The sequence below is a fragment of the Sorex fumeus genome, unplaced genomic scaffold (genome assembly GCF_029834395.1).
Source record: "Sorex fumeus unplaced genomic scaffold, SorFum_2.1 ptg000021l, whole genome shotgun sequence".
NCBI classification, from domain to species: Eukaryota; Metazoa; Chordata; class Mammalia; order Eulipotyphla; family Soricidae; genus Sorex; species Sorex fumeus.
The window spans coordinates 12,098,489-12,109,615 of record NW_026606078.1 but is presented as its reverse complement, the minus strand read 5'-3'; the positions used below and the strand labels follow the sequence as shown (position 1 = coordinate 12,109,615).

Here is an 11,127-nt window from a genome sequence, read left to right as displayed (position 1 = left end):
GAAGATACTGGTAATCCTGAACATGAGGGGTTTCATCACATTCATTCTCCTCTGCGACTCAGTTAACTAAATTATTTATTCTGAGAAATACAATATTAGGAGAAATTATTTTCTGATGACTCTGCTGTCAAGAAATCCTGAAGCATTAGGAGTCCAAGGCAGGCCAGAGAGGGCTGAGCAGAGGCACTTGCAGGAAAGCAGTTTTGCATGCAGGCTCCTCCCTTCTCTGGGGCAGGGGAGGCATAAGAACTGGGAGAGAGCCAGGCCCAGGGTTGGGGTGTCAGCAGGCAGCACTCTGGGCATCTCCATCATGACCTGGGCTCTTCTCCTCCTCAGCTTCCTCAGCCAGGGCCCAGGTGAGGCTCAGGAAAGGGGCTCTAAGCACATCTGGGCTCACCCGTTGTTTCCCTTCCTCAGGTTCATCCAGAACGAGATTGTACTCACCAGTGTATTATTTTTTCTTTCTTCAGGGACCTGGGCCCAGAATGCCCTGAATCAGCTTCCCTCAGTGTCTGGGAATCAGGGACAGACAGTCACCATCTCCTGTACAGGAACCAGCAATGACATTGGAAGAACTAGTGATGTCTCCTGGTACCAGCAGCACGAGGGCACAGCTCCCAAAATGCTGATTTACAATGTCAATAAGCGGCCATCAGGGATCCCTGATCGCTTCTCTGGCTCCAAGTCTGGCAACACAGCGACCCTGACCATCTCTGGGCTCAAGTCTGAGGATGAGGCTGATTACTATTGTGGCTCCTACAGCAGTGTTAGCACTCGCACGGTGATTCATGCTCATAGGGAAGTGAGACAAAAACCTGCTCTGAGTTATCTCATCCTCCTTCCCTTCTCAACTTAGATTTTTATTTATTTATATATTTATTTTGAAATGGAATGATTACAAAGTTATGATTTTTGATTTTTTAAAATTATAACATTCTGCAAATTCTTTTGTATTTAGTCTATTTGCTGCTCTTTATATTTGGTTCTAATTCTTTCTGAATTTGTATGGTATGCAGACATGCACAAAAATAAAGTCATAAGCGGTTTGAGATTAACTTTACATCCATGTATAGAATTCAGAAGTTTTTGGTTAGAACTGGCATCCCCTAATTTCAGTCCTTGAAGACATGAGTTCTTAAAGTCTCATCTTGATACACCCATTAACTTTTTTCCCCTATAATATATTTCTCCTCTTTCTTTGTTTTGGCAGCCTAATTCGGCCTTGAGATTTTATCAGCCTCTCCTTCCACATCCTTCTCAAAGCTGCCGTATTTCTGACTCCTTCAGGGTCAGGGGAATAAGATCTTTTGTATTTACTGGTTTTGGTGTATCAAATACACCACAGATAGCTTGCCAGGCTCTACTGTGCGGGCAGGATGCTCTCGGTAGCTTGCCAGGCTTTCCGAGAGGAATAGAGGTTTTGGGGGCCTAATTGCCCTTGTAGATGTTCCCATGGCTTAACGGCCATGATCCCAGAGATTCAGAAACAAATCTCAGTACCCAAAGACTTTTGGCAGAAATGCGTCCTGTTCCTGCAGTAGGTTACTGGCACTGGGCCACTCTAGGTGGGAATAGGTTTCGTGCCTGGGCCTGTTTCCCCTGGTGACGTGGTGACCGGCATCTTCCAGAGGCCACTGGACAGTCAGGTTTGGGCCTGCAGTGATGAGACATGCGGGGTCTCACCAGTTGGGGGTGGAACCAGCCCTTTCCTCCCCATCCCAACCAGACCCTGACTTGTCACCCACAAACGCCTCTCTGGCTCCTGATCAAGCTGATTAATGGCCATGATTCCAGAGACTCAGAAACAAATCTCGAAACCCAGTGGCTTTTGGCAGAAATGCATCTGGACAGCATACAAGGTGGCCGTCTCCTCAGAGCTTGTCCTTCACGCTCTACCGAGGTCATGAATTGCCCCCCCCCCCCCCCCCATGAGTGGTCTCTGGCACTGCCATGTCTCCAGAGGCAAAAGGACTTAATCCAGAGCCCGGCAGCTTGCAGTAGAGAAGCGAATGAACCGTGTGTTAAACTACGGTGCCATGCCTCTCTGGGAGGGAAAGGGTGTTGCTCCCTTCCGCCGCCACCCCCCCCCCCCCGCCCCCGCAGCAGGGTGGCCACCGCCTCAGAGCTTATTGGGAAAACCAGGTATGAGCCAGTGGTGACGGGGCAACTACAGTCTCATGGGAAGAGGGGCGGTACAGGCTTGTCCTTCACACCCGACCAAGATCACGAGTTGCCCCCCACGAGTGGCTCTCCAGCACAGCCATAACACCAGATGCACAGAAACCAGTCTCGTAATTATCTGGCTCTTTGCAGAAATCCAAAATCATTATATGATTCTCATAACCAGCTATAGAAAACAAAGTATTTCGCAATGCCCTTTCAGCAATTCTGATTGTTGGGGGGAAATTCTAAACAATAATGGTGGATCCTTTGTCAAGATAATGAATGTAATCAAATGTAGAGAAAAGTTAAGTAGAAATCATCTGCCTCACAGGCATTGGGAGGGGTAGAAGGGGGGTATATTAGGGTTCTTAGTGCTGAAAAATGAGTACTGGTGAAGGGAAAGGTGTTTGATCATTATACAGCCGATACTTAGACCTGAAATCTTTGTAACTTTTCCCACAGTGTTTCAATAAATAAATATAAGAAGAAAAAAAATCTTTTGCCTAATTAGTAACTCATAAATTCCTGTTAGTGCTTCATATAGCATATTAGTTGTTTAACTTTTCTTAGTGATCTCAATATGTTCTAGTTCATTTATCCTGAAAACTACATAAATTCCTTGTTACAGATAAATAATAATTTATTTTATGACTATAATTCATTTGTCACTTGATAAATTAATCAATGAATAAAATTAAGCAGCAATATCTGGTGTTTTCATTCACAACACACAAGCGAATAGCTTTGAAATCTTGAATAGGACCATCCAGAAGCAAACTGAAAGTTTGAAATGTGAATACAACTAAGTGCTGTGAAATTCAGAGATCCAGAAATTTCAGGATCTATAGAATGGGATAAGTTTGCAGAGACTGTTAGTGAAACCAGGAAGTTAAGTCCTAAGCAGTCGGCATGGAGGCAGCAGTGTCCAGTGGTTCAACTGCAGGAACTTTGGTAGAAGGGAACATGACCTGCCCTATTCTCACGGCGCCCCAGATTTTAACCACTGGAGAACAGTGTGCCTATGAATTTCAGCTGCATGACTTACATTTCCTCAGAGGTTTAACTTAGGTTGTAAATCTGAAGAGCAAGGCTTGTGGGTGAGCCAACATGAAGAGGTTGTCACTGTATCCTTACACTTAAAAAGAGAACTATGATGTCTTAAAACTTTCAAAAATAAATAAAATAAAAATTAAAAATAAAACAATAAAATGAGGATTTTGTAGAAATCATCTGTTTTTAATGTCTCCTGCCCCCGCACCTGGCTGTCCTCGCCGGGGCCCCTTGGAGGGGAGTGGGTTGAGTTTCCCTCCCCACCCCGACCAGGGCTCCGGCAGCCGAAGACCTCCAGAACCAGCCACCACCATGCTGAGACCACTCTCCGCACACATGAAGGTACTGGCAGAGGAACAAAGGCATGCGGGTCCCGGGACCGAGATCTCCAAGCCTACTCGGATCGGGACTGAGCATCCTCTACCCAGATCCTCCAAATTCCAGTAGGCGGGGGTCACACCCAACAACTGGCCCCCTGGCGCTGTGTAATCCCATCAACGGCCAAGACTCAGAGACTATAAAACCCAGCTCCTGGACATCTTATTATCTCATCCTTACTTTGGACAAACTGGCAGGCTACCGAATGTAACCTGCCCACACAGCAGAGTCTGGCAAACTCCCCATGGCGTACGCAATATGCCAAATACCAGTAACAATGATGGGTCTCATTCTCCTAACACTGAAAGAGCCTTGAATATGGCACTTTAGAAAAAATCTCAGGGCTAGAACGAAGGAGACGTTACGGGGGCCTGCTCGAGGCAATCGATGAATAACAGGATGGTCATGATCGTGATCGTGATCATCTGTTTATAAAAGGTAAAGGTAAAGGCCCTTCCGTTGTTCGCCGATTTGCTTGAGCGGGCCCTGTAACGTCTCCATTGGAGACTGCTCTTACTGTGTTTGGCATATCGAGTACGTCACGGGGAACTTGCCAGGCTCTGCCGTTCGGGTGAGATACTCTCAGCAGCTTGCCAGGCTCTCCAAGAGGGGCGGAAGAATCGAACTCGGGTCGGCCATGTTGGCTGCATTCAAGGCAAACGCCCTACCGCTGTGCTATCGCTCCAACCCATCTGTTTATATTTTCTTTTAATTTACTTTGTCTTTTTGGATTCTGAGGACCAGGGAAAGAGGTTAGGAAAGTACTAGAAAGAATAGAGATGGTTTTCAATTCTTTCTTTTCCCTCCAAGTCTCTATGTTTCCCAACATAGAAGAAAAGAGAGGGATTGGAGGAGAAAATTTTCAGCACAATTGTGTTTTTCTCATTTGTGGTTTGTATCAGTGAGCCCGGCAAGCTACCGAGAGTATCTCGCCCTCACGGTAAAGCCTGGCAAGCTCCCCGTGACTATTCCATATGCCAAACACAGTAACAACAAAGTCTCCAATGGAGACGTTACTGGGACTGCTTGAGCAAATCGATGATCAACGGGAGGGCCTTTACCTTTTACCTTTATCAGTTTTGTAATGCAGTATATGGCCACCAGATGGTGGTAAAGAGCTGGATCTGGGAAATTCATTGCTGTGTTTTATCCTGAATTGTATGATGTACCAACAGTTCCCTATCTTTTGCTCTTTCTAGAAAAAAATATATGTATGTACTATATGTATCAACAGTTCCCTATCTTTTGCTCTTTCTAGAAAAAAATATATGTACTAGTTTTGGTGGCTATGCTTGAATCCAGAGATCCAAAATGGAAAGCAGGAGGCTCACAACTTTTGATGTTCCTAAAAATGCAGGAGTTTCCCTCATGATCCACGTTTTACGATTCACATATTGAGTTACTCAAGAGGCTGTTCTCTCTCTGTGTGTTCTCAGGGCTCTCCGCTGCATAGAATGGAGAAATGTTGTTGTGAGCTCCCTACAACTGGAGTGTAATCTGATGCTGAGTGTATTATTTAACTTGACATTAAAGAGGGCATTTTTAAAAGTATTTTTGAACTTATAGTTCCCCTTTCCTTCTTTGTTGCTTTAGATTTGGTGGATGTGTGATGTCTAAGGGTTATAGACACACTGACTATGGTGCTCTCATATTGATTCATGTTGCCTACTGGGGCCACACATCAGATTTTAGTGCTCACACACTCAGCATTGTGATCCATGGGGCAATATTTTTCTGGTGTAAGAATTCACGTGTATCTTAGTGCTGCATGCCATGGGTTACAGCTGTTTGCTTTGATGTTCACACCCACCTGGATATTGTATTGCGAAAAATCCCTTATAGTACTGGGATACAGATGGCAGAATTATGGATTAGAAACAGCAGAGTTTCCAGGATGCTGTTCAGGACATGTGGTGGCACCCGGCATTGACCTGAAAATCTTACCCATGCCAGTCAGGCCCTTTAACCAATGAGCTAGTCTACAGACACTAACTCAGGTTTAGAGCACAGGTATTGGAAAATGTGAAAATTGAAGAAAAAGAAAAGATAATATATGAAAAATTGTAGGGATATTTCCAAGCTTTTGAAAGGAATAAAGAATGGATATAATTTTATGTTGAACTTCACTGTGCAGCGTGGAGAGGAGGGTTCATATTAATATATCACTTATGTAGAGAGATTTATTATTTACTCACCTATACATTCACTGGGCTGGAGCGATAGCACAGCGGATAGGGCTTTTTGCCTTGCAAGCGGCCAACATGGCCGACCCAAGTTCGATTCCTCCGCCCCCTCTCAGAAAACCTGGCAAGCTACTGAGAGTATCTCGCCCACACGGCAAAGTCTGGCAAGCTGCCTGTGATGTATTCGGTATGCCAAATGCAGTAACAATTGTCACAATGGAGATGTTACTGGACCCACTCAAACAAATCTATGAACAACGGGAGGACAGTGACAGTGACAGTGATACATTCACTAGTTCACTGAGCTGAAGGAAGCCCAGAATATTGAAAATCATCTGTGGCCTAATAAATGTTCATGAAGTAAAACAACTGAGAAAAAAGTATGCCAGATGGTTCAATCTTCTCAATTTGCTCCCAATAATATTTGCCCTCTTCTCGTTCCTTGACTATAGGAACTGTTGACTGACAGTAGCTCATGAAAGGAAATGTTGGATGTTTTCCCAGTTTATTAAAGTCTTTCCTTTACTGGTCATGTAGATCAGACAAGGAATGTTCCTAGCCTTCTCAGGGACCCACAACTGCCATGTCTTTTAATGAGAAAGACTCTTTTTCTGTGGGAAATCCCTCTTGCTTCTGCTCCTTCTACTTGGAGGCACCTGAATTATTTCAAATAAGTAGCAGGAACATACATCTTCACATGATTAGACCCTCTGCAAAGATCCCAACTTGGGCTCCTTCATCTGTTATTTCACTTCTATTAGTGTTTTAATAACTCTTGTGGCCATCCTGTTCAGTGTGTAAACATTTAGGAGTATTAGTTTTCTCAATTTGAAACTTAGAGTTAATTTATCTGTATTGCTTCTATGCTGGTGGATTTACCACTTGGAAGATTACATATTTACATTATATCACTATAAATTTTTATTAAAATTTATGATGCTTATTCGGTCACAGTCCTCCCGTTGTTCATCAATTTGCTCGAGCGGGCCCAGTAACGTCTCCAATGTGACACTTGTTACTGTGTTTGGCATATCAAATACGTCATGAGGAGCTTGCCAGGCTTTGCCGTGCAGGCAAGATACTCTCGGTAGCTTGCCGGGCTCTCCGAGAGGGGCGGAGGAATCGAACTCAGGTCAGTCATATTGGCTGCGTGCAAAGCAAATGCCCTACCGCTGTGCTATCGCTCCAGTCCTGGTATGTATATTATATATTTCAAAAATATTTCTGTATGCTTACATTTACAGTGGATATTTTGTATATTATTTGATTATTCTGCTCTTTTTCTCTAATTTTTCTTTTGTCTTTTTGATTTAAGGACAAGAGTGAGATTGGGAAGAAATGATGTGGTTAAAAACATGGTGGAAAAGGAGAGGAACTGGAGGAGATATTTTCCAGTTCAATGTGCTTTCTGCATGAGTTTTGGTGATGCAATATGTGGTCACTAGGGGGAAGTGAAGACCTTGGTCTGGGAAGATTCATTGTGTGGTTTACCCTGAATTGTATGAAGTACCAATACCTTCCTATCCCTAGCTTTTCCTAGGAAGAAATATGAGTAGGCGTACTAGTTTGGTGGGTATTTTGAGTCCAGAGTCACAGAATGAAAAACATGAAGTTCAGTGCTCTTGATATTTCTTGAAATGCAGAGTTTCCCTCACGAATATTTTATCATCCACGTTTTCAGTTACTCAAATAGCTTTCCTCTGAGTGTTCTCGTGGGCTTTCAGCTTCTTAAGGTAGAGAAATAGTCTGAGCTTAGTAGAGCTGAAGAGGAACATGTGATGAATATTTATTTGACTCGACAGTAAAGTAGGTATCTTTTAAAAATTGATGAAATTATAGTTCTCATTTCCTTTCCTACTTAGTTTTTTTAGTGGTTGTGACTGATATCAAAGGCTTTTTATCACACTGACTATGGTGCTTTCACCTTTCGTTGTGTTTCTCATTCATGCCACACATTCTGCATTGGAGTTCCCTGGCGCTCTATTTTCCTGGTGAAAATATTAATATAGTATTATAGTCTTGTATTGCTCATCATTGAACCTTCCTAAGAGTTTTCCTGTGCACGTCACCTGAATGTTGTATTGCAGAAAATCTCTTCTGGTGTTGGGATCCAGACAACAAATCTGCCAATCTGCAACAACAGAGATTCCAGAATCATGTTCATGATGTGTGGTGACACCAGGATTTGAACTTGAAACCTTACTCATGCAATGCAGACATTGTGTATTAGAAAGTGTCAGAACTGAAAAAGAAATAAAATAAAAAGACAAAATGTGAGAAATGGAAAGGAGTTTTCCAAGCCTTTCCCTATCCCTCTCCTGCCCATTTTATTTAAATATTGTGGTTAACAAAATTGATAACAAGGCAGCCAATATTTATTGTTGTAGGCAGCCAATATTCCAACACAATTCCCACCACCACTGTCACCTTTCCTCTACAATGTACTCCATTTTCTCAATCAGCCTTCTATCATGCCCCCATAACAGGTGCACAATAATTTATTTTATATTGCTTTATACTACTAAATGGGGAATGGAAAGATCAAAAAATATTTCAGTTTAAGAAAATTTGTGAAAAGTGTATATCACCATTGGTATATTAAGTCCTTGTCTGGTAGTTAACTAAGCAGTTGTTGCAGTTAAGCCTTCTGTGCCATTTTTGTTAATCGAGATTGTTACTAATGTTTGTTTGAGATTGGTTGTCTTTTACATTATATTACTATACAGTCTGTTGTGCTACTACTTGGATATTTTCCAAGATTTTGGAAGGAGTAACAGTGAGATGTAGTTTATGTTGGTATTCACAATACAGGCTGGAGAAGTGGAAATTATATTCACATATCATTTATATTGAGAGATTGATGTATCATATACCTATATATTTATTGGTTCACTGACTTAAAGGAAGCCCAAAAATGATGAAACCTTATTAGTATTACAGTATTATATATAACATTACATATTATATTCACAATATAATATATAGTATTATGTATATAGTATATACTATATTATACATAGTATTATAATCACTGTATGAGGTGGAATAGAATAAAATATTGGATAATACAAATTCATAAGAATTACCTCACTGTGTATATACAACGGTACAGAACTGAGCTTGTACATCTCTCTTTTTCTCTTACTACTATCATTTATATGCTAAAATACAGTCCATAATTTACTGTGTTGACTCTTGTTGAATGACAGTGGGAGAGAGGAAATTGATATTGACAAGTTCCAGAATGCAAAGGCAACATTGGGAGAAACAAATGGGAGTATAACTCTTTGTGTTTTTTGTATTGTTGCTTATTGCTTGGACTCCCTCGATTTGGAGCATCCCTGTGGTGGGCAGGTGAATGATCAAGCTGCCTGAGAAAGTCCATACTGCAGATATTCCAGCGCAAACAAGTATGACATGGGACAGAGAAAAGTGTGTACTTTGGAAACCCAAAAGTAAGAGATCACCAGAGCACGTTTTTGTTTGTTTGTTTGTTTATCAGAGATAGCAACCAACTTTTCCTAATTTTAGAAAATATTCTGTAAAACAGAATTCGCAAAGGATTCAGCACCATCAACCATATCCACACGATAGCCAAGCTCATTGAGGTTTCTCAGCAGTTCAAGATGCCGCTCTATCTAACATTCATTGATTTAAAGAAGGCCTATGATTCTGTTGAAACGGAAGCAGTCATTGAAGCCCTAGCCAATCAGGGCATTCAAACTCAATACATCAGGATCCTCCGTGAGCTGTATTATGGATTCACTTCCAGGATCTCACCATTTTACAAAGAAGTAATCATTGATGTCCAGAGAGGGGTTTGGCAGGGTGATACCATTTCACCGAAACTCTTCAGTGCCACCCTTGAGAACGTCATGCAACGACTGGAATGGGAAGGAATGAGAGTGAAGATAGATGGTCCGCAACTACACAACCTCCGCTTTGCTGATGACATTGTTTTAATGACACCAAACATTAGACAAGCAGCACAAATGCTGGCCGACTTTGACCGTGAGTGTGGAAAAGTCGGGCTACAGCTGAATCTTACGAAGACAATGTTTATGAGAAACAGCCTCGTCCCTGACACTCCATTTGCTCTCAATGGAACACCATCTCTGATTGCAACAGTTATGTTTACCTAGGTTGAGAAGTCAACATGACAAATGACCTGGCACCTGAGCTGCGCAGGAGGAAGAGAGTGACTTGGAACGCCTTCAAGAACGTCTAAGAAATAGCAAAGAGGACGAAGAACCTTCGGCTCCGGGCACATCTCTTTGATTCCACTGTTCTTCCTGCATTAACATATGCCTCAGAGTCCTAGCCCTATGCAAACAGGATGAGAATGCTATTCGGATCTCCCAAAGAGGAATTGAAAGGCTATGCCTACATTTCACTCAAATGAGAGAAAGAATCTGGAGTTTTGACCTCTGTCTACAATCAAGAATCAGGGACGCTGTCTCATTTGCAAAGGCGTCAAAAATCAGATGGGCTGGTCACGTAATGAGATTTAGAGACGACCGGCTGGATTCTAGGGAATGTTGAAAGACCACGTGGCCACCCACCTACCAGATGGTCAGACTTCTTCATCAAGATCATGAACGATCGGTTTGAGGCTCTTTGTGTTCCTAGAACAAACAGACGTCACTGGGCTACATTAGCTCGCGATTGGGACAAATGGAGACGTTAATGGTGCCCGCTTGAGCAAATCGATGATTAACGGGAAGTCAAGTGATCAAGTGTAATACAGACTATAAATAGAGGGAACCTGTAGTGGTGCCCCAGACTTATTTGTCCACAAAGACAATGTCATGTCCTAGCAAAGTATAAGACACAGAGTCATAATCACGAGGCATTTCAGTACATTTATTACTCTCTGTAAATCTGGCCCCAAATAATATTTATTTTGAGAAAATGATGTGAGGGCTGGAGCTATCGCACAGCGGTAGGGCGTTTGCCTTGCATGCTGCCAAGCCGAGTTTGATTCCTCCACCCCTCTCAAGAGCCAAGTAAGCTACCAAGAGTATCTCGCCCCCAAGGCAAAGCCTGGTAAGCTCCCCATATTCGATATGCCAAACACAGTAACAACAAGTCTTACAATGGTGACATTACTGGGCCCGCTCAAGCAAATCGATGACAACGGGAGGACAGTGACAGTGACAGTGATATCTCTGCTATTAAGAAATTCTGAGAAATCTGATCCAAGGCCTGGTCAGAGTGGTGAGCAGAGGCAGGTGCAGGAAGCAGTTTTGCATGCAGGCACCTCCCTTCTCTGGGGCAGGGGAGGGATAAGAGCTGCGAGAGAGTCAGGCCCAGGGTTGGGGAGTCAACAGGCAGCACTTTGGGCATCTCCACC

General features: G+C 42.7%; 1 gene segment (V, D, J or C); it reads left to right on the top strand.

The window, feature by feature from the left end:
• Positions 1-310: 310 nt before the first annotated feature.
• On the top strand, positions 311-7,116 carry LOC130022870 (immunoglobulin lambda variable 2-18-like). The segment is given in 3 exon segments: positions 311-356; positions 471-802; positions 7,090-7,116. Coding segments are annotated over 3 exon segments (405 nt in total).
• The last annotated feature ends 4,011 nt before the right edge of the window (positions 7,117-11,127 follow it).